General features: G+C 52.2%; 1 protein-coding gene across 1 annotated transcript in view; it reads left to right on the forward strand.

Annotated features, from left to right (window-relative positions):
* Nucleotides 1-24,187, forward strand: part of ZNF554 (zinc finger protein 554) — a 35,847-nt gene that overhangs the window by 7,544 nt on the left and 4,116 nt on the right. Inside the window, exons 6-8 of the mRNA XM_040461711.1 lie at nt 11,902-12,186; nt 20,913-20,985; nt 23,467-23,593. Coding sequence (XP_040317645.1) covers nt 11,902-12,186; nt 20,913-20,985; nt 23,467-23,593 — 485 coding nt within the window. The remainder of the gene's footprint in view (nt 1-11,901; nt 12,187-20,912; nt 20,986-23,466; nt 23,594-24,187) is intronic.

Genomic DNA, 24,187 nt, shown 5'->3' on the forward strand with positions numbered 1-24,187 from the left:
CCTCCATGACCTTGCCCTTGGTCGGGGAGGAGGGTGCCCCGGATGCCACTGAATGCCAGGATGTCAGGAACTTGGCTTTGCTGGAGGTGTCAGGAAAGCCACCGTGAAGCTGCCCGGGGCCCGGGAGCCGAGGCATTTCAGGACACAGAAGAGGGCAGTGACCGAGCTGGGGGCCCTGAGCCGAGGCATCCCAGCACACAGCAGAGGGCAGTGACGGAGCCCTTGCTGCACAGGAGGAGGACATACCCAGGCTCGGGCTGTGTCTGTGTCAGGGAACGGGGCGAGGTTCCCAGCCGGAGCCCAAAGGGAGCTGGGGCTCAGGGAGCCGCCCTCTCTTCCCTGGTGCAGTGACCCTGAAGACCAAGGCCACAGTGATGGTTTGGGCCATAACAGTGGAAACAGCCACAATAAAAACCACTCCAAATGCGGTTTGCTGGAGCATGTGGGTGGCTGTGACGGGACGGCCGATGAACTGTAAGGTGGGGGAGTTGAGCAGGACGTAGCCGAGGGCCCTGTTGCTGGCTTTGAGTGGGAGAGTGCCTCGGTGCTTCCTGAAGACCCCAGGGCCACAGCCCGGAGGACAGGGAGGCGCATAGTCGTGCAGGCCAGAGCCGCTCCCGGGGGTCTTTACAAGCTAGGAAGCACGCCCCCTTCCGGACACGGCCATCCGTGCGTACCGGCGGGCTGCACCCTTCACACATTTCTCTACATCCGATGAACGAAGCAGAAACCATCCCTTCCGTTCAGCATTTCTTACCGATTCCCGTGATAAAAACAGACACACTGTCTACCCAGTGGGGCCATGTCTACACTGCCCCCTGGCATGTGGTTTTATGGACAAAATATTTCCTCTAGCGTTTCACTGTGGAAGGTAGCCATTTCATTGTCCCTCGTTTGGAAATAATTTTGAAACTATAATAGACTCTTAGACCTTACATATTACTTCTCTAGGTCACATACCATATATACAGCCTTACCTGACCGGGATTATTATTTTTTTCCCCCGTAAGAACACAGGAAACTAGATCCAGAAAAAGACACCATAGTTGTGGTTATACCATGGGCTGGGGAGGGGGGAGGGGAAACGGCAGAAGAAGTAGGTGGGGCTGGTCAAGTGCCCCTTTGGAGGCATGATCTACGGCAGGACCAGCGTGGACACCGCTGTGCGGTCCGAATGGAAGTCGCTAAGGGCGTGGATCCTAAGAGTTCACATCCCTTACGAGACGGTGGATGTTAACTAACTGGGAATCCTCGCACAGTGTATGTGGGTCGTCGTGCTGTATACCCTAAACTTACACGCTGCCATATGTCAATTTTAGAGTGGTAAAATTGGAAAAAGAAAATTCTCATCCCCAGAAAAAAATTGTACCTATGTGGGGTGGTGAATATGTTAACTAGTCTTACTGTGGTGATCATTTATATATATGTATTTGGGTACATATTTGTGTATATATATGTATATATATCACTATATGTACATATCGTATACATATATCACTACACATATGTACTCTATGCACATACAGAGTGATGCATATATAACACACATTTAGTGACACATATGTGACGAGATACATCTCTCTATACATATAAAATTACTAGGTTGTACACCTGAAGTTTATACTATGTTCTATGTCAATTGTATCTCAGGCTGGGAAAAAACATACTAATAATCCATTCAACGTCAGGGAATTATTGTTAATTTTTAAAAAGATTTTGTAACGTTTATTTCTGAGAGAGAGAGATGGCTTGTGAGAAGGGGAGGGGCAGAGAGAGAGCCCCAAGCAGGCTCCATGCACAGCACAGAGCCCGACGTGGGGTTCGATCCCATGAACTGCAAGATCATGACCTGAGTCAAAATTAAGAGTCAGACGCTTGACTGACGGAGCCACTCAGGTGCCCCAAATTATTGTTAATGTCTAAGGGTGATCATGATATTAAAACGGCATTGCCATTTAATGATGGTGATATCATTAAAACCTCTTTTGAGAGTTAGATGCTGAAGCATTTAAAGGTGAGATATTATTAAGTCTATAAACTATTTTAAAATGCATCAGAGGGGCGCCTGGGTGGCGCAGTCGGTTAAGCGTCTGACTTCAGCCAGGTCACGATCTCGCGGTCCGTGAGTTCGAGCCCCGCGTCAGGCTCTGGGCTGATGGCTCAGAGCCTGGAGCCTGTTTCCGATTCTGTGTCTCCCTCTCTCTCTGCCCCTCCCCCGTTCATGCTCTGTCTCTCTCTGTCGCAAAAATAAATAAACGTTGAAAAAAAAATGCATCAGAAATACAAAAATAAAATATGTATGGAAAAGTGTTGAGAGTTACTGACCTGGTCCAGAGGAGTAATATTTATCAAGAGTTATTAAAATCAGTAAGAATATAACAATACTGTAATAAAAACAGGCTATGAAGAGGTAGTTTGGGGAATATAGATAGCGAAGACATCTAGGAAAAGGTCTTCACCCTTAAAGAAAATCTAGGGATGTGCAGTAAAACGATGGCATACTGTTTGTCATCTAGTAGATTAGCCAAACTGTTTACAATTGCAAAATCCAGTTTTTAAACAAATTTTTTAATGTTTATTTTTGAGAGAGAGAGAGACAGACAGAGGGTGAGCGGGAGAGGGGCAGAGAGAAAGGGAGACAGAATCCAAAGTGGGCTCCAGGCTCCGAGCTGTCAGCAAAGAGCCTGCCGTGGGGCTCGAGCTCACAGACTGCGAGATCATGACCTGAGCCAAAGTCGGATGCTCAACCGACTGAGCCACCCAGGTGGCCTGCAAAATCTAGTTTTAAAGGGATAAAGGGATGAGGTTTTTGGTAGATAGGTACAAGAATTTGAAAGAGCAGTTTGGTAAAATGTGCCAAAGAGGCTTAAGGTATATGTGCATACGGACAGGTCAGTACCACACCTCCAGGCATCCGTCCTACAGAAACCCCAGCCACTTGTGCAAAAACACACAAGGATATTCACTGTGCCCCTTCCTTTTGCTTGCAGTGGATTTCCAGGTGGTACCCACCTCCGGGTCTAATCCCCTCCTACAAGAGCACCACTAATGAAGTGACTGCTTAAGCATGTAAATCTGATCATGAGTCTGTTTAAAACTGATCACGTGTGCTCTGGATGAAGTCTACACTCGTTAGCCTAGCAGGAAAGGCACTCTTATAACTTGAAATTCCACAGATGCCCCGAGGCCTTTCACTTCTCTGTGCCCTCGCACATATTCTCTGACCTGAAGATCCCTCTCTGTTGGTAAGGGTGTTGTAGAAAGTGGATGGCACCCTCTAGGGGATGATGGAAGAAAGTTGAATGAGAGGAGTGTCTGTGAATGTGCGGATATGTTTGAAGAGAGCCAACAGAGACCCTGCAGCATTTTGCAAGAGTGGGAGCTGTTACCACCTCTGATCCGAAGGGAAAAGCAAAAGAACTGATCCCAGAACCCAGCACAAAGGGACCATACCTTTCACTAGGCAATCAGCCATGGACAAACCATGACCCCGCATGGACGGAGCCAGCAAGACTGCTCCAGGTTGGCCAAACCCAAATAGAAGGCAGAAGGCAGGGCTCCGTTGATATAATCCATAGAAGTCCGTTTCCCAGCGCAGAGGGCAGGACAGAAACAGGTGTATGGGGGGTCAGGAGGGACAAAAACTCAGCTCAAGCATCATTATTTTGGCAACCATTCCCAGATCTTTCAAGACTGTCGTGTTCATTCCCTGTGTCCTGGTCCAGCTCCCAATACAAGCTTCTCATACAGCCTTTCACAAAATGGTGAAGGACTCCGTTGATCTGCAACCCTTCATTCACTGGACTGTGACACTCCAGGGTGGTTACTGAAAGAGAAGGCAATTCTGAATCCGTACGTTCAGAGTCAAATCTTGGCCCTGCGGCTCACAAAGGCGTTTACTTTTCCACATGTTTTCAATTATTTTAGTAAAATCATGGTCATGATAATACCCTATGGGGTTGCCGTGTGGGTTGAAAGCAAAAGTTTCCTCAAAATAACTCCCGCAAGAGAAGAGACTGGGCGTGTGATTGTGTATTAGATGTGTTCTCTTGATGGCTGGGCTTGATTTCGGGATTAACCTTCTTACGTGTGGAGAAAGTTACATCTCATGAATACTCTACCTCTGAGGTAGGACTCAGAGCTCACATTAGAGCTCTCCGCTGCAGCAAGGGTGCGGGCACCTGACCTTGGTCCCCTGGACTAGAGTACTCACCTGAAGGCTTCTCTTTGGAACCGAGCACTTGGAGGCGTCACGTGGTTCTTACTTCCTGGCGTAAGTGGAGGCAACAGTGATTTCCTTTAGAATTTCTTGGGGTAGCAACAGTGGCAACAGTTTTTCTTTTCGTGTCTGCTCTGCAGTGTGTCTGGCTTAGATCGCTAACGGTTTTCTGATCTATGCTGTGTCCATTTAGAGCACAGGTACAGTTTATTGCAACGTAAGACGATTCTTAATTGGCGCCTGTCTCACTCCGTATCTTGTTTCAGCACCTGGACAGCTCACCTCCGCCCAGTTGCTGTACCCTTTTCCTGAAACTTGAGCGTTTGGCTTCTTAAAACGTAGCTGCTGAGTTGCATTAGGGCTCAATGACCTTTCAAGGGTAGAGAGTTCCTGATTAGGCCCTAGGTAGGATTCTAGGCAGTGGCGAGGGCATTCCAAACGAGTGAAAGTGTCCTAATAGTTATTATGACGGGTTGACAGAACGCACTTCCTGAAGGAACGAGTGGTGTAAGAATAAAGGCACGAGACACGGCCAGTCCAGTGGGCTGAGAAGGAAGGCTTGGGGGGTGTTCAGAGAAAATGCTTCTGCGGGTGCCCACCTGTCTGACTGCAACCCTCCCCATGTGGACAAGGGCGTTGCGAGCAGTAGGCAGGCATCCTCTCCTGAGGGTTTTTCGTAAACCCGGGACCACAGCCCTCGCTGGGCACAGAGAAGGGAGTCTGAAAACGAGTTCTGCCAACAGACACGTGTCTTACTAGCAGCAGGGGGAGTGCCAATGGTTCACAAAGATAATGATAGTGTTTTCACATGGACAAAAATTGCTGTGTTGCAGACCCGACAATGATAATACATATGATCAGGGAAATAACAGGTAAGTGAAAATAGGTCCATGGTTTTAGGGGTGGGGGGGAGAAGGTATATCAATCCATATCGCAAAGCTGAATGGAAGCCATATGGGCCAAATAACAATTAAATTCGCACTTCCAAAACACAGGAGATGTGGGTAGCACTAAAATATCTAATTAGATCACGCAATAAGGCACCCAGCAGATTGGAAGCATTTTTAAAAATGTGATAATATCAGGATTGGGATAAGGAATGAACTGACAAAGACTTACGGGGGGTAATTTGATATTATCTATTAAAATTTAAGATGTAAATACACTCCACCCCAACATCCCATATCTAGGGGTCTGATGAAGTACACACACATTTGGTCAAGCTGTACGTAAAATGTTCATTGTAGCATTATTTGTAATAATGGAAAGTTCAAAACAACTCAAATGCCACCAATAAAGAAACAGTTAAATTAGATCAAAATATGTAGTTTAAATGTAGGGGCACATTCATTTAATGTGATACATGGTCTAGCCCCAGGTGTTTATCAGGTATCTGCACATTCAAACGGCTTAGTTTAAGAAGTCAGTCTATTTAGTTAATCTGTAGGGATCACAAGGTTCTCCACAGAATACTAGCTTAATAAAAAATTACAGAAAAATTATCTGTATGTGTGAGTGTGATATTTCTTTAGCCCCTGGACAATGAGTAAGAAAGAAGTCTACGTAAATTGAAAGGTCTTTTCTTCCCCATAAATCTGGACCTGAAATGAGATGGAATCTGTGATTGTGCTGATGGAATGCTCTCCTCAAACATCTGTGTGAAGTATAAATCCAACATTGAAATGGCATCCAACCTCAAGAAGCCCCACGGCCCACTCAGTCGTGTCTTCCTGGATGGTCCCCCTGTCCTAACCTTGACCATGAGCTTGCCAGGGGTACATACTATGTCATTCCATCGCAAGTCCCAGTCCCAGTGGAAAATCTCCATAGTTAAGAATATCGTTATCATTCCACATATTTTCTTTTCTTGTCCAAAGAAACCTGGTCACCAGCACTGTTGTCATCTTTCAAAGAAAGAGACACAGACACAGACTCCAAAGCAGGCTCCAGCCTCTGAGGGGTCAGCACACAGCCTGACGCGGGGCTCGAACCCACAAGCCATGAGATCATGACTTGAGCAGAAGTCGGACACCCAACCGACTGAGCCACCCAGGCGCCCCACATCTGGTAACTTTTTTATGTTTATTTATTTTTGAGAGAGACAGAGAGAGAGAGAGAGTGCGCGCGAATGGGGTGGAGGGACACAGAATCTGAAACAGGCTCTGGGCTCTGAGAGGTCAGCACAGAGCCCGACTCGGGGCTCCAACCCACTAACCGTGAGATCACGACCTGAGCCGAAGTTAGACGCTTAACTGACTGAGGTGCTCCATCTATGCATCTGATAGGGATTCAGAAAATTCTGGGTTCAAATCCAGACTACTCTAGGACCTGGGAGCTGGTGTGTTAACCTTGCCTTTTATTTCTGGTGCTCTGATCTCTGAGACCTCCCTGATCCTGGAGGGGACAGCCCCTCCCGGGGCTAATTCCTAAAGATCCATAACAACTCAACCTGCAGTGTCCCTTTCATATGCAAACCCATCAATTCCAGGTCGACACCCCATCGCCTCCTATGTGGGGCTCTCACAATCTGGGTCACTCTCCCCCTGCCGTAACCATTCCAGGGCCAGTTTCCAGACGACTAGGGACAATACATACGCTCCCCAGCCCGCTGAGATTCTTCACATCAGTGAATCCTAAACCTGCTGTGTCTGATCGCCTCACTTGTTTCTTCCCACGGAAACCACAATGAAGGTCCCTGCCCGTGTTCCCCACACCCCTGCCTCCTGATGGATCCTGGTGCTTCCTGGAGTGCTCCCCACCAGTGGCGTGCTCCCTCCATTTGGGAAGTGTCGGCAACGAACTGTCTTTTCCACGGCAGCTCTCTCCTGATCTGTTGGCCCCGCCATACCTAGATAATAAAACCTACACTTTAGGGGCACCTGGGGGGCTCAGTAGGCTAAGCATCCGACTCTTGACTTCGGCTCAGGTCATGATCACTCAGTTCGTGGGTTCGGGACCCGCATCAGGCTCTCCATTGACAATGAAGAGCCTGCTTGGCATTCTCTCTCTCTCTTCCTCTCTCTCTGCCCCTCTCCCGCTCTCTCTCTAAGTCTCTCAAAATAAATGAGTAAACTTAAAAAAAAAACAACTTACATTTTAAAGCTCCTGGGTAGTTGACCCTTTAAGAACCAATGTCTTCATTTGTAAAAAAGGAGAGAGCAATAGCTTTCCCTTGAAGTGCTCGTAGAATTAAATAAAAAAATGGATAAACTCTTCTTCAGAGCAGTTGCACGAAGGGGGACTTGGTTCGTTTCACACCATCCTTACAAGACATCATGGCTGGGAAATCCATCCCGCTGACCAAAGCAGAGCTGACTGGTTATGAAGATTCTCTGGGCAGCAAAGGATAGATACCGAGTTCTGCTTTATGAAATCTCCTGCACCCAGAGGCACCGTCTACTTCAGGGCCATTTCCAGCTCAGGCGCTCTTTGTCCTTGCCTAGAAAATGCAACCACAGATATTCCCACAACTCTTGAGGAAAACGCCAGTTCATTAAAACCGAGCCCCTTTGGCCTTCTGAGGGCATATTGTCGCCAGCAGGCATTCTCGATGGACTGCGGTTTCTGAGGCTCCAAACGCGGCGGTGGCAGTGGTGACACTTGGGGCACCGTCGGACCTTTCGAGTTACCCACAGACCCCGTTTCTGGCCGGGCAAAGAGCGTCTCGTGGAGGGCATGGGAGCCACACGGGACTCTGTCAAAGGAGTGCGGGCGTGTGTCCTCCAAAGACGCATCCTGTGGGCATCCCTCCAAAACCTTGCAGGTGGATCCTGGCGATGACCACCCGAAATAAAATCGCCAGCGTTTCCTAAGGATGACGTCTTGTGGGTATTCAGGAGGGCTAACCGTCTGTATCAAACATGAGAAACCAGGAATTTCAGGACTCTGGTGTGAAAAGGCAAGAGTCCCGTGGAAAGCGTCAAGCGTGGAGTCTCTCCCACCGGCGGTGAAGTCCCGCGGGGTGGCCTGGCCCACACCTTCTGTGTGGTGACGGTGTTCATCCCACCTATGCGGAAGCTGATCGGAGAACTGGTGTCCCTACAAACGATAGTCACGTTGGCTGTTAAATTGTCGACTCTGGGAATCCATTCTGAGAGAGGTTGGAATCGCCCTGTGGCGGGAATCCCCTCCGTACAAGGCTGTGCAAGATACCTTTCCTGACCGTTTCCTCTTCAAATCCCAGAGGAACTGCTCCCCTTCCTATCATTCGAGACACACGGCCCCACCCAGGTCCGGCCACCATGCGGCAACGCGGCCACCACGTCTGGGACCAGAACAGCATCCCTGGAGGCCATCTGATGCACAGCTGGAAACTGAGTTTTGCCATTCAAGGGCAGATCCAAAGGCCCCTCGGGGATCTGAAGGGGAAGACAAGGGGGGGGTCCATTTCCCCCCCCCCCCCCCCCCGCTGGAAGCAGCGTGAGGGAGCCCAGTACTGTGTTAATACACATTAGCCAATCACACTTATTCTGGAAGACTTGAATCCTTTTGAATGTATCGAAGACAATTTTATGGCCTCGAATATAATCTGTCTTTGCATCCGTTTTGTGCACTTTTGGGAAGGATGTGTGTTTGGCTCTTGTTGGCTAGAGTGTCTCATACATGGCAGTCCCGTCAAGTTTGTCGATAGGGTTGATTGAATCGACACCTTTGCTGACGTTCTGCCCACTTGTTCTGTTAATTATTGGGGGGGGGGGTGGTGATTAATTTTATGCATCTATTGGGGTATGTTATGGTACCCATTGTTTGGTCAAACATCAGTCTAGATGTTGCTGCGGAGGTCGAATCTTTAGATGTGATTAACGTTTATTTGTTTTTAATGGTTTTTTTTTTTTTTGAGAGAGCAAGAGTAAAAGTGGGAGAGGGGCAGAGAGAGAGGGAGGGGCAGAGAATCTGAATCGGGCTCTGCGCTGACAGCAGTGAGCCCGAATTGGGACTTGAACTCATGAACTGTGAGATCATGACTCGAGCCAAAGTTGGGTGCTCAACGGACTGAGTCACCTGGGAAACCCAGGTGTGATTACCATTTAAATCAGCCCGCTTTGAGTGAAGAGATTACCCTCCGTCATGTCAGGGGGCCTCATCCAATCAGTTGGAAGCCTCAAGGAGGAAAGGCTGGGGTCCAGCGAGGAAGAAGGAATCCCGCCACAGGACGACGGCCTTTGGTCTTGGGCTACAACGGCTACTCTTCCCTGGTCTCCAGCCTGCCCTGTGGATGTTGTACTTGTCAGCCCCCGTAATCACATAACGCAGTTCCTAAAGGTTAACCGCCCTGTTTGCCTCCAGGAACTCTGATTGATACGAGGAATATTGAAATCATCTCCAACGGTAAGTGTGCCCTTACCCATTTCTCCTTGCATTTCTGCTTTGTGTATTTTGTTTGTATTTATTTATTTAAAACTTTTAAAAAGTCTTTATTTTTGAGGGAGAGAGACAGAGCACGAACAAGGGAGGGGCAGAGAGAGAGGGAGACACAGAATCCGAAGCAGGCTCCAGGCTCCGAGCTGTCAGCACAGAGCCCGGCGCGGGGCTCGAACCCACGAACCGTGAGATGGTGACCTGAGCCGAAGTCGGACGCCCAACCGACGGAGCCCCCCGAGTGCCCCGCTTTGTGTATTTTGAAGCTCTGTTAATAGACGCATAAATATCTTGGATCGTTATGTCCTTTTGATTTATTTTCTTACCATTTTATATGACAATCTATGACTTTTAATTTAGGTATTTAAACCAGTAACAATTAAAGTGACTTCTTAAGAGGAGACAGAAGTTTATTGAATAGACCACAAAGGAGTGGTCAGTAGAGGAGTAGGCTGTCTGCAAAGGGATTTTTTTTTTTTTTGAGAGAGAGAGAGAATTGGTGCAAGAGGGAGAGGGAGAGAGAGAGAAGGGGCTCACCCGATGTGGGGCTTAAACTCACACTTAAACTCACTCACCCACCCGATGTGGGGCTTAAACTTCAGATCATGGCCTGAGCTGAAAAATCATGAGTCAGACGCTGAACCAACTGAGCCATCCCGGGGAACCACTGCTATTATTTTTTATTAATCAAGGCTGAAAGCCCAGGACTGCCAGCAGCAGTGTGGAGGGGTACGAGGAGGAACAGGTCCTCCAGTCCTAAACAGGCAGTCTGGACGGCGTATCTTCTGCATCACGGGCTAAGACTGGAAAAACCAGACTGGAAAAGTGGGGTTGGGAAATTATTGAACACCTTGAGTCTGTTCAGGCTGGTATAATAAAGGGTCCTGGCCCAGGTAGGGGAGAACCCCCTTCCAGGCTGCAGAGAGCCGACCTCTTCCTTGTGTCCTCACAAGGCAGAAGGGACGAGGGAGCTCTCTTGGGTCTCTCTCATAAGGGCACTAATCCCATCCGTGATGACTCCACCTCTCAAAGGCCCCCACCTCCTAATATCATCACACTGGCCACCAGGTGTCAACCTAAGAATTTGGGGGTGGGTTGGGGCGGGGAACACATTCAGGTATAACACACATAATGTGCATTGTTGCGTTGGCTTGGGCCATCTGTTACACAAATTCATCCAACCCTTGGGACCTTCACCTGATGTTTATCCTACTTAAATCAAAGCCACTCGAAGACTAGATTCCCAGTCTAGGCTTGAAACAAGTAAGATGCAACTCTGGAGAAAAGATCCTAATCCATTCTGCCCCAGATCGGATGACAAAGTCACAAGCATGATGTTTATAATGACGTGTCACGTGACACACCATCTCCGGTTCCAGTAAAGCATCAGTTGTAATGGAGGAAACACTGCCAACTTCTCTCCACTTCAGGGGACCCCATTTCTTCTCCAAGGAAAACACGCAGCTCAGGGCTTGGGCATTGCATAGAGAGAGGGAGTGAGAAAGGCAATAGGGGTGCCTGGGTGGCTCTGTTGGTTGGTTGAGCGTCCGAGTTCGGTTCAGGTCATGATCTCGAGGTTCGTGAGTTCAAGCCCCACGTCGGGCTCTGTGCCGACAGCTCGGAGCCTGGAGCCTGCTTCGGATCCTGGGTCTCCCTCTCTCTCTGCCCCTCCCCGGCTTGTGCAGTCTCTCTCTCTCTCTCAACAATAAACATTAAAAAAAGAGAAATAATATTCAGAAATACATATAATACATATCACGATTTGGACCAATAATAAGAATTCTTTAAATGTAGAATTTATCACATATTTATGTAATTTATTATTGTTTTATCACTAGATGGCTACATTTTTTTAAATATTTATTTTTCAGAGACAGAGCCAGCGGGGAGGGGCAGAGAAGGAAGAGAAAGAGAGAATCTCATGAAGGCTTCCCGCTGCCGGTGCAGAGCCCCTGGCGGGGCTCAGACCCAATCAGTGATAATCGTGACCTGAGCTGAAACCAAGAGTGGACAAGAGCCACCCAGACGCCTCTAGAAGGTTGGTTACATTTACTGTACTATACAGAATATTATAGTTCATTACAACATTCGATATTACTAAACTCCAATACATTAATACGTTAATTATGGTAGTTTTATTGTTGCAACATATTATTGATAACACAAATCAACATATTGGTATTAGTAAGAAATAGTATCATTAAAACACTTTTACCAAGCAAAAAACGGTTTATACGTTTCCATGATTTGTTAACCAATAGGCAAATCTGTATGTCTCTGGCACCGCGCCAAACGGAAGGCTGGAAATTTGCCGCTCATTTAAGGCCTGGCGGAGCCTCCTCCGCGCACCTGCCCGACGGCGCGGGCGCGCGTTTGCGGCCGGCGGCTGTGCGCAGCTGCAGGAAGCTCTCAGTCCTGCGGAGACACCTCCCGCCCGCAGATGGCGCTGTGACTCGACTCGTTGCCCCAGAGGGACGGGGGCCACCCAGCTCCACCACCGAGCCTCCTGGGACTTGTAGTTCGCGGCTTCGTGGTGCGCAGGCGCACTGCGGAGACCGTCCTGGTTGCGCTCGTCGGGGAGGCGGCGGCGGCGGCGGCGGCGGCGCGGCGTGAGTTAACGGGGCGCAGGGAGGGGGCGGGGGCGCGGGCTCCGGGGGGCGGAGGGAGGTGGCGTCCGGGACTGGCCGCGGCGGGCCCGGGCGGGAGCCGGTGGCGCCCGAGCGTTGCGCCCCGGTTGGCACCTGCGCCCACCCCGGGGTCACCGCGCCTGAAGACGGGTGTTCGGGGCCCTGGGCGGGGGTCCGGCGGGAGGGGCGGCCGAGGCGTTCCCGTGGGCGTTTGTCCTGTCTGTCACTCGAGGCGACGGAGGCCGCCCAGCGCCCAGAATGGCACATCTGACCCTTGCCCGGCGGGGGGGACCCCAGCGTGAGACCCAGGGGGCGCGCTCTGCTGTGAGGGAGGGGCCGCACTTGAAAGGGAAATGGAATAAACCCTATTTGCTCTTAAAGGCCGAGAGGGGTCGGAACGTTCAGACTTGGGAATATGAATTCACTAGGGCTCCTTGGCTGACCCGGGGTCTCCCCCAGACTATTCTGCCTGCCCCATCCCCCAGGAGACACTTGGCAGTGCTTGGGGTCGTTGGTGGTTGTCATGACGGGGCTGGGTGGGGGGGGGGGGCGGCAGTGCATCGAGTGGGTGGGGGTCCGGGATGCTGCTCAGCCCCCTGCAGTGCCCAGGACGGCCCCACCCCAGAGAATGATCCGGCCCCAGTGTCCACAGGGTTGAGGCGGAGACACCCTATGTTAATTATTTAGAAAACCAGTTGACTCCGATCCCTGCTCACTAGACACCAGAATAAATCCTCAAAGGGTCAGACAGTAGGAACCAGAGTGACCCCCCCCCCCCGGGTGTGTATTTAATTGTGTGCAGCCTCCTGGGACCTCCGTAGAGCAGATAATGATGGCACACAAAGTGTCTTGGGGGCGGGTAGACTCCCCTAAACCAGGGAGATCTCACTGGGGAGTGCCTCTGTCCCTAAGGGACCGTGGTGGTATCTAGGAACATCTGTGGTTGCCACCCTGCTGAGCCCTGGGGTGGAGTAGGTGAGGCCAGGGACGCTGCTCAACTCCTCCCAGTGCCCAGAAGAGCACCCCCCGCCCCGCCCGGCGAGAACAACCCGAACCGCCGTTCACAATGCTGCGAGGGAGATCCCGACTTACACTTTATCCTTAGAGGAGTTCCTCATTGGCCCCATCAGGCCCTTCCTGGGGAGAAATGATGGGTTTCTGTGGTTTGAACATTGAAAGGGAAGGTCCCAAGCCATGTGGCACAGGTCTAGGTGAAGGAGGGGGCTGAAGGGACCACTGGCATCTGCCACAAGGTAGGAGGGTCTTCGAACCATCAGACGATGGGAGAGAATTGTTCTGCAAGACCTAGGAAGGGGCTGGGGGACCTGGACCCATTGCCCTGAGCTGCGGCTTCAAGTCCCAAGAGCCGGGGCGCCTGGGGGGCTCAGTGGGTTAAGCCTCTGACCTCCGCTCAGGTCATGATCTCACGGTTCGTGAGTGTGAGCCCCACGTCGGGCTCTGTGCTGACAGCTCGGAGCCTGGAGCCTGTTTCGGATTCTGTCTGCCTCGCTCTCTGCCCCTCCCCCGGCTCATGCTCTGTCTCGTTCTGTGTCTCAGGCATTAACAAAAATATTTATAAAGTCCCAAGAGCAAAGGCGGAAGTGCACGCGGTGTGGGAGGCAGTGGTAGATGCCTTCAGGTGCTCGCACAGAATCCCCTGCGTGAGGCTCCCTGGCAGCAAGGCTAGGGGGTTGGGGGGGGGGTGGCAAGAAACGCTGCCCCTCTGTTTGCCTTTGGTGTTTGTGAGCGTCCCGGGGCAGACTGGGTGGCTGAAACACCAGAAACTTCCTCTTGCACACTCTGGAGGCCAGAAGTCTGAAATCCAGGGTCAGCCGGCCTCCAGGGGAGGACCCTTCCTGCCTCTTCCAGCTCCCTGTGGTCCCTCTCTACGCTTGGGGTCCCTCGGCTTACAGCTGTGTCACTCCCGCCTCTCCGTCCATTGTCACATGGCCTTCTTCCTGTGTGTCTGCGTCTCTTTTAAGGACACCAGCCCGTGGCATCGGGCCCACTCTACTCCTATATGACTTCATCTCATCTGCGAAGATCCTGCTTGCACATGGGGGTCACCTTCACAGGTACCAGAGGGTCAGGACTGGAGCGTGTCTTTTAGAGGACCTGATTCAGTGTCATCAGCAGATGTTTCGTCAGGGTGAAGCACGCGTGTCCTTGTAAAGACACGTCTGATGCCCTGGGGGCATGGCCGGGCACAGCCTGCTCCCCTTTGTAGCTGAAGCTACATGCGCAGAGCAAGGCGGGGCCGGCTCTCCTCGAGAACTCTGTGGCACTCCGGCTCATCTTCTAGATTTTCAGACTTTTGTTCTACTTTATCTGTTTCATTTCATAAGTGGTCTGTAAAAGAAGTTGCCCTTACAGATCACGTCTTCCTTGGTAATTTATTTTTTTTTTATTAAAAAATTTTTTTTAATGTTTATTTATTTTTGAGAGAGAGAGAGAGAGCATGCGTGAGCCAGCGGGGGAGGGGCAGAGAGAGAGAGAGAGAGAGAGAGAGAGAGGGAGGGAGATACAGAATCCGAAGCAGGCTCCAGGCTCCAGCACAGAGCCCGACACGGGGCTCGAACCCACGAGCTGTGAGATCATGACCTGAGCCAAAGTCGGACACTTAACCGACTGAGCCACCCAGGCGCCCCTTCCTTGATAATTAATTAATTAATTAATTAATTAATTTATTTATTTATTTATTTATTTTAACGTTTATTTATTTTTTGAGACAGAGAGAGAGAGACAGAGCATGAATGGGGGAGGAGCAGAGAGAGAGGGAGACACAGAATCGGAAGCAGGCTCTAGGCTCTGAGCCATCAGCCCAGAGCCCGACGCGGGGCTTGAACTCACTGACCGCGAGATCGTGAGATCGTGACCTGAGCTGAAGTCGGACACTCAACCGACTGAGCCACCCAGGCGCCCCCTTGATAATTTAAACAGTTATGGGGCGCCTGGGTGGCTCAGTCGGTTAAGTGTCTTACTTTGGCTCAGGTCATGATCTCAGGGTTTGTGAGTTTAAGCCCCAGGTCAGATTCTGTGCTGACAGCTCGGAGCCTGGAGCCTGCTTTGGATTCTGTGTCTCCCTCTCTCTTTGGCCCTCCCCGGCTCATGCTCTGTCTCTCTCTCTCTTAAAAAAGTAAACATTAAAAAAAATTTTTTTTAAACAGTTACATGTCCAAAAAAGAAAAAAAAAAGACCAGTTACACATGCTTACTGGAGTTAGCCATGGTATTTTTTTCCAGGTTTGTTAGGTTTATTTTTGGCTAACAGCTTTATTTACATATAGTCCACAAACCAATTCATTCATTTCAGGTATGCAGTTCAGTGATTTCTCGTGTATTCACAGAGTTGTGCAGTCATCATGTCTGTCTAGTTCTGGAACATTCCATCACCCCAGAAGAAACCCTGTCTCCATCAGCAGTCACCCTCCTTCCCCTAGTCCCCACGAGCCCCCTGCCTGTCCCTGGATGATCCCGTTCTGGACGTTTTACACCCCCGTGTGGCCTCTCGTGTCTCGTTCCCTCCCTGAGCGTCATGTGTTCAGGTCTGACCGCAGGGCAGCGGGTGTGGGCGCCTCGCTCCTGCTCGAGGCTGAGTGATATTCCACTGTATGGCTGGACCACATTGTGCTTCCTCGTTCATCCGTTGATGGGCACCGGGGTTGCTTCCACTCTTCGGCCACCGCGAGTCATGCCGCCACGAACATTCGTGGACAGGTTTTGGTGTGGGCGTGTGTTTTCGTGTCTCTCGGGCAGACGGTAGGAGAGGCATCCCTGGGTCCAGTGGAAACTGTGTTTAACCATTTGAGGAACCGCCGGACCGTCTTCCAGGACAGCGACCCACCTCCCACCCCCGCCGGCTTTGCTTCAGGGTGGCCATTCCCCCCCCCCCCCCATCCTCACCGACACCTGTTCCTGTCCTGTGGCCTCCAGTTATCCTGCTGGGCGGGAGGGGCCTCCTCACTGTGGGTCTGGTTTCCGTGATGGCTCATGAGATCGATCATCCTTTCCATGCGGCTTGGTCGTTCGCGCGTCGCCTTTGGACAAGTGCCTGTTCTTTACGGGAGCTCTTTGTTAGGGAGTCGCCGTCTCTGGAAGAGGCGTGCGCGGAGGCCCTGAGTGCCTTGCCACCGCTCCTCGTGCGTGCTCTCTGCCGGCTTCTCCCTTCAGCCTCACCCGGAGGAACCTTGTTCCCTGATCCCCCCGGCCTGGAGAGGAGGCAGGCTATTTTCTTAAACGTTCAGCTTTGACTTAATTATAGACTCATACAATGTTGCAAAAACGGGGTGGAGTCCCACCCACCCATCACCCAGCTCCCCTGGTCCCCCCGGCCTGGAGGGGAGGCAGGCTATTTTCTTAAACGTTCAGCTTTGACTTAATTATAGACTCATACAATGTTGCAAAAACGGGGTGGAGTCCCACCCACCCATCACCCAGCTCGCTCCCTTGGCCTGTCTCCTGAGGATAGCGTAGGATCAAAGCCAGCACGTGGGTATTGACCCCCCCCACCATGAAAAAATTTTAATGTTTATTTTTTTGAGAGAGAGCGCGTGTGAACAGGGGAGGGGCAGAGAGAGAGAGAGAGATTGAGAGAACCCAAACAGACCACGCTGTCAGCGCAGAGCTCAAGAGTCGGCCCCTTAACCAACTGAGACACCCGGATGCCCCGCCCCCGCCATGAAAATTTTGTAGCAGAGATGCGTCTGGGTGCTGGGGCTGCACAGCTCCCACCACAGACTTGTCTTCTCCACGTGTCTGTGTCCTAATCCTCTCTTCTTATAAGGACACTGGTTTTACTGGATCCGGGCCCATTCCTAACGACCTCATTTTGACTTAATACCTCTTTAAAGGCCCTATCTTGAAATACAGTTACCGCCTGAGGTCCTGGGGTTGGGACTGGAAGGTATGAATTTGGAGGGGACACAGATTAACCTGTGACAACAGATACATGTGTACAGACATACGTTGGAGATATTGCGGGTTCGGTTCCCGACGACCCCAGCGAAACAAGTCAAATGAATTGTTTGGTTTCCCAGTGCATGTAAAAGTTACATGTTCCCGGTCCTTGTGCAATTAGCACTGTATCTAAAAGAACAATGTAGGGGCGCCTGGGTGGCTCAGTCGGTTAAGCCTCCGACTTTGGCTCAGGTCATGATCTTGCGGTTGGTGGGTTTGAGCCCCACATCAGGCTCCATGGTGACAGCTCAGAACCTGGAGCCTGTTTCCAATTCTGTGTCTCCCTCTTTCTCTGCCCCTCTCCCGCGCTCTCTCTCTCTCTCTCTCTCAAAAATAAACGTTAAAAAAATCTCCACTACTTTTTCAAAAATATAAATAAAAGAACAATGTAAATATCTTAATTTGAAAGTACTTTAACTGCTACAAGATGCTTATCATCATGTGAACTGTCAGCCAGTCATATCACTGGTCACAGATCACTGTAACAACTATAAGAATAATGAGTGCAGACCCGCCTGGTGGGCTCGGTCAGTTAAGCATCCGACTCTTGGTTTTGGCTCAGGTCATGATCTCGCAGTTTGTGAGATCGAGCCCCACGTCGGGCTCTGTGCCGACAGCATGGAGCCTGCTTAGGATTCTCTGCCTCCCTCTCTCTCTCTGCCCCTTTTCCTGCACGTGTGTTCTCTCTCTCTCCCTCTCTCTCTCAAAATAAATAAAGTTAAAAAAAGATAATGAGTTCGTGAGAATCACCAACGCATGACCCAGGAACACGCAGTGAGCAAATGCTGTTGGAAAAATGGTGCCAACGGGGTGACGCAGGGTTGTCACGGATCTTCAGTCTTAACGCGGTGGCCGTGAAGTGCAATGAAATGAGACGTGCCCGTATCTGCCTCTGTTCTGCATGCGTGTAAAAGAATACTTTCTACATTCTCCCCTCCCTGTCCCAAGAGCCGATTTGTGCTACCTCAGGGTTAACATCGCTGTAGTGGGAACGCTTCTCCTGATGTTGACGTCTCACTGTGGGACATTTATCACAGCCAAGACGTGACCCCCGAGTGGTGCCGCCAGGGGCCGAGGGAAGGGGCTGGGCAACATCAAGTCTCAGTTACGGAAGATGAGCACGTGCGAGAGAGGGCCACCGGACGATGTCGTACCTACGGTCAGCAACAGCGCCTTCTACGCTTAAAATTTGTTAAGATAAATCTCATGTTAAGCGTTCTTACCACAAACCGTTTTTCAAAACATCAACCCACTGGGGCTCCTGAGCAGATCAGTTGGTTAAGCGTCCGACTCTTGATTTCAGCTCAGGTCGTGATCTCGCACTTTGCGAGATCGAGCCCCACGTCGGGCTCTGTACTGGCAGCGTGGAGTCTGCTTGGGATTCTGTCTCTTCCTCTCTCTCTCTCTGCCCCTCCCCTGCTCGCTCTCTCTCTCTCTCTCTCTCTCTCAAAATAAACTTAAACAAAAAAAGCCACATCAAGCCACCAAGACACCAGCCTTGGTTCAGAATATTAACTAGACTGCAAGCTTCATTTAGATTTCACCAGGTTGGACCGCATCCGGGGTCCCACGTGACGTCTCGCCATCTCGCCGTCTCGCCTTGTTTTCTGGGGCTCCTCCAGTGTGACCTTTCCTCACACTTTCCTGGTTTTGCGTGGCCTCGACGCTTTTCAAGAGCAGTGGCCAGGTGCTTTGTAGAAGGTCCCTTGGACTGAGTTCGTCTGATGTTTTCTCCTGATTACACTGAGGTTACCTTACACCGAAGGTGGCCCAGAGGCGTCCTGTCACATCAGGGGGCATCACAGCAGGCGCCCTGTCCTCATCACAGTGACACCGGTCTTCATCGCTTGGCTAGGGCGGGGTCCGCCAGGGTTCTCCGTGAATAAAGTTCCTCTTCACTCTGTCCGCACTGTTTGCTGGAAGCAAGTCACTGAGTGAACCCACGTGGATGGCGCGGGGGAGGGGAGGCTCCGCGTCCTGGAGGGAGGACCATGGAAGAATTTACAGATGCGTTAACACCATGGCGGCAATTAACAAGTATTTTGGAGGTGTGGCTTTCCTGCTACCCGATGTCCCGCCTCTCCTTGGAGTGTCCCCGGTAACGACGTGTGCATCTGTGGGCCTTGTCTGCGGGGATGATCACCGGGGTGTTCCCATGAAAATCCCATGGTGATTTTCTATTAGCGGGGCTGGGTGGTGATTTTTGAAGTTTTCATCCAGGAATCCAGATCACGCCCGTCCCAAGTATCCGGTAACTGGCCTCTATTCATTCCTCACGAGTCTGCATGAGAATTTGCGTTTGCAAGAGACTTCACGCCTACGACATCACCCGGAGCAGGCTGGTGGCTCACGTGTAGTGAGTGGGGACAGAGCAGGACTGCTCCAGGATGTTGTTAACAGAGGGCCACAGCCAGACAGTCCTTGGAGCACGAGAACCCGTTCAGGACCTGTTGCAGGGGGGAAAGACCTCTGGTGCACCTGGGCCCCATCCCCGATGCAGTGTGGACAAGCGGGGGTTTATAGCAAGGGAGTAGGTGGGGGTCAGCAGACGGGCACTTGCCGTGAGGACGCATCACGGGGGATTCTGGCCGAACAGACCTGATAGGATTGCTGCTGCAGGCATTCTGGGTGATCCCCCCCCCTCAACCCCCCCCCCCACCACCTGGGTGGGGCAGGAGGAAATTGGCCGGATATCCAGGGTGATCAGACACGGGGCGGGGGCTTCAAGCTGAAGTGACTTAGCAGGGCTCTGGCTAAAACAGAGCATCTGAGCTGAACTCAGAAGCCCAGAAGTCAAGGCCTAGTTGGACGGAGGGCTCAGAGAGGCGAGAGAGGGTCCTTGGTGCCACCAGGCAGCACCAGAATCAGCCTGGAAAGGAAGGGAGCCTCCCGGGAGTGTGCAGGGCTCACAGTCCGGCCTGTGCCTTCCGGGTGGGACAGGCGCATCTGGATCCTTCCTGCTGCAGAGCTGGGGTGGTCTGGTAGGAGAGTCCAGGGCAAAGGAGGGGGCCCGGGAGAGGGGCCCCAGGGAGCCGGCTGGGCTGTGGGAAGGCAGAGATGAGTCTGGGAGGCGCCAAGGGTGGGGGCCTGTGGGCTTCGAGGCTGGGAGGTCCTACTGGGTTGAATGGGGTTCCCCACAAAATTCGTGTCCACCCGGAACCTTGGAATGTGAGCTTATCTGGAGATGGGGTCTTTGCAGATGTAATTAGTTAAGATGAGGTCATATGGGAATGGGTGAGTCTAATCCAACGACTGGCGTCCTTATAAGAAGAGAAACACAGAGTCAGAAGACAGTCACGTGACCACCGAGGCAGAAGCTGGAGGGATGTGACCACAAGCCCAGGGGAAGCTGGAGTCCCAGAACCTGGAAGAGGCAGGAAGGACCCTGTTCTGGGGCTTTGGCCCTGAGACCTTGATCCAACTTCTGGCCTCCTGAACGTGAGAGAATAAATCTCTGCTGTCTTAAGCCCCCAGCGTGTGGTCGTTTATTTCAGTGGCCCCAGGACACTTGCACAGACTCCTCCGTGATAGAATTGGTATACTTTGTAAGCTTCCAAGACCTTCCGTATTTTGGTCCGTGCATGGGTTAAGGGGCCATTCAGGCCTGTGGCCTCTGTCCTGGCTTCTGTTGTCCACACTGTGTGTGTGTGTGTGTGGGGGGCACCTGGATTGTGCCAGAGGTGTCCAGGTCCAGGATTTGGGGATCAGGGACAGGCCTGGGCCTGGGCTTCACGGTCCCTTCTCCTCCCGCAGCTCTGCCTGCCCCGGATCCTGCTTTTCCCAAGAGAAGAGGATGGCTGCTGAGTACGTGTCCCCCGGGCCCCAGGTGAGTGGGACCTGAGTACGTGTCCCCCGGGCCCCAGGTGAGTGGGACCTTCCTCTTCCCCTGCAAGTGTGCAGTGTGCCCAGAGGACCCACTCCTACAAGAAGTGCATTCCCAGATAGGGAAGGGAGCCCCATTGCTGTGTGGGAGCTCAGGGAGCCTTCCCCGTGAGCGTCTGGGTCCGAGAACCTCTGCTTGTAAGCAGAAGCACAGGCGTGCCGTTCAGTGCGTCTTTCCCCGCAAGACAGCTGAGCTTCTGTCCTCGGCAGGGAGCCCTTCCCCCACCGCGGCGCGGGGCCGCCTGGGAAGCACCGTCTCGTTACTTCAGTTGTGGTAAAGGATTCACCATCGTAACCTTCTCTAAGCACACAGCTCAGCGGCACCAAGCACACTCACAGTGTCGTGCAGCCGCCCCCATCATCCGTCTCCAGAACTTTGCGTCTCCCCAGACTGAGACCCTGTCCCCATGAAGCACCAACGCCCCACCCCTGGCTCCCACCATCCACTCTCTTGTCTCTGGGGAGCCTCTGTGAGTGGGGTCACGCGGGACGTGTCCGTCTGTGTCTGGCCTCTGTCACTGTGCACAGTGGCCTCCGGGTCCGTCCACGTGGTGGCAGGCGGCAGGACGTCCTTCCTTCCCGAGGCTGGGTCAGTCTTTGTAAGCCTGGAAGAGCTGTGTTTAATGTGAAGCTGCCTTACAGGCCATGAGTATCAGGACAGCAGAGGTCACCATCCACTCGGACAACACATTTGTGGGGACTGGTAGATGGGGTCCCTGTCCCTTAGCTCTCGGCTTCGGATGGCAGCCACAAGTCTGAGAAAGTGATCAGTGTCTGCACCAGAAATATAGGGCCGACTGACGGCTCAGGTTCAGGTGGTCCCTGGGGGAACAGGCCCTTCCCTGTGGACATTCGCAGGCGATCCCAAGGGTCCAGTCAGTGTCCTGGATGTTGTCCTTGTTGGGGCCCCCTGGAGAGGGGTACTTGATCTGCTCTGGCCCCTGCATGGAAGTCCTGGTCATCGCAGGCACACCCACTTTCAGGCCAGCCTGGTGCTCGCTGAGGCTGGCACAGCCCCCGGGGACACTGTCAGGTTTCAGCTTGGAGCCCACGCTGCCCCCGGGACCTGTGGGGTCAGGGTTCCAAACAAAGCTGTGGCTTGTCCCTCGGCAGCAGGAGAGCTGAGATGCCACGAGGCCAGGCAGGGTCCCTTCTTATCTGTCTTCGTGTTAAGTAAACGGAGCCACCCAGACCTAGGCGGTCAGGCCGGAAGGTCATCGCCTGTTCAGGCCACGCAGGATTTCACGGGAGCCCCTTAGCAGCTCAGGCCTGCATCTTTATTTATTTATTTATTTATTTATTAAAAAAAATTTTTTTTTTAACATTTATTTATTTCTGAGACAGAGAGAGAGACAGAGCATGAACGGGGGAGGGGCAGAGAGAGAGGGAGACACAGAATCGAAAGGAGGCTCCAGGCTCTGAGCCATCAGACCAGAGCCTGACGCGGGGCTCGAACTCACGGACCGCGAGATCGTGACCTGGCTGAAGTCGGACGCTTAACCGACTGCGCCACCCAGGCGCCCCTTAAAATTTTTTTTAATGTTTGCTTATTTTTGAGAGAGAGAAATACAGAGCGTGAGCAGGGGCGGAGCAGAGAGAGAGGGAGACACAGAATCCAAAGCAGGCTCCAGGCTCCAAGCTGTCAGCACAGAGCCCGATGTTGGGCTCGAACCCACAAACTGTGAGATCATGACCTGAGCTGAAGTTGGACGCTCAACCGACTGAGCCACCCAGGCGCCTCAGGACTGTGCTTTTTAAAAACGAAACCAAAAACCACCTTAACTTCAGCCAGAAACCAGCCAGCGGGTCCAGCAGGCCTGCTCGCCTGGGGTGGGAGCCATCGCTTTCAAAGTCCGTAGGTAACTTTTCCCCTCACGACAGACAGCAGCCCAGCTGCTGGTTCCAGCCAGGCACCACACATTCGCCATCCCCCCTCCACGTGCCCTTCCTCTGCCCATCAGCGCTCTTGCCACATTTCTCCGCTCGTGCGGATCGGCAGGTGTGGCTTCTGGGTTCTCTGACCGTATCGCTAGCAGATGCCCCGACCGGCGTGAACTACTCAGCCTCACTGCACCCCGTGAAGCGGAAAGAGTTTCTTCCATTCTCCTTGCATTGAGCAGATGAGGAGGCCACGTCCTGGAAAGTCAGTAATACACGTCCGATCCCACAAGCTACCTCTTTCTAGAATAAGCAGGGGGAGGTTTCTCAAGTGGGAATGTTGGGCTCACAGATCCAAAAGTGGGACTCACCAGTTCAGTAGGAAACGGGCCATGTGTTCCCGCGAGATCTGTGTGCTAGCAGAATCTGACCTCCGGGCTTCGCTCCCTGCTCCCCGTGGATCTCCTGTTGGCCACGGCCTTCGGCCCTCTTGTAAAAAGGTGGGGGGGGGGGGCCTTTCTTGAGCAGAATCGATGTGATATTTTAGGAGTTAGTGACCTTCGAGGATGTGGCCGTGGCCTTCTCCCGAGAGGAGTGGGCCTTGCTGGACCCTGCTCAGAAGAGGCTGTACAGAGAGGTGATGCTGGAGACCTACAGGAACCTGGCCGCACTGGGTAAGACCAGCGCCGTGCACGCACCTGCCCATCGGTTCACACGCACGTAGCCTCCGCGGTGTGTCCAGAGCCGTGTTAGGAAGTGGGGGGTTGTTGGTGAATAAGGCAGCTGTGTGGCCCCTGCCCTTGTGGGGTGAGTGGTCCACTGGTTTCTCCAACACTGCAAGTGACCCGATTTCTCCCAGAGCTGCTGCCGAGCCGCACATCTCACCTGAGGCTTAGATAATGTCCCGGAGTCCCCTCGGGTACAGAGTCATCATGAAACATGTTTTTGTATGTGTGGTAAAACACGTATAACATAAAATCTGCCTTTTAAACCATTTTTGGGTATACAATTCGCTGGCAGTAATTACATTCAAAATGTGCAGTCACCCCCACCATCTGTTTCTAGAACTTTCCATCTCCCCAGACTGAGACCCTGCCCCCACGAAGCACTGACACCCCGCCGCCTGCCCCACCCCTGGCTCCCACCATCTACTCTCTGTCTCTGTGGACGGGGCTCCTCTAGGGACCCCCTGTGAGTGGGGTCACGCGGGACGTGTCCTTCCGTGCCTGGCTCCTGTCACCGCGCACAGTGTCCTCCGGGTCTGTCCA

Source organism: Herpailurus yagouaroundi, unplaced genomic scaffold, assembly GCF_014898765.1.
Source record: "Herpailurus yagouaroundi ecotype Mexico unplaced genomic scaffold, PumYag 295, whole genome shotgun sequence".
Lineage (NCBI taxonomy): Eukaryota > Metazoa > Chordata > Mammalia > Carnivora > Felidae > Herpailurus > Herpailurus yagouaroundi.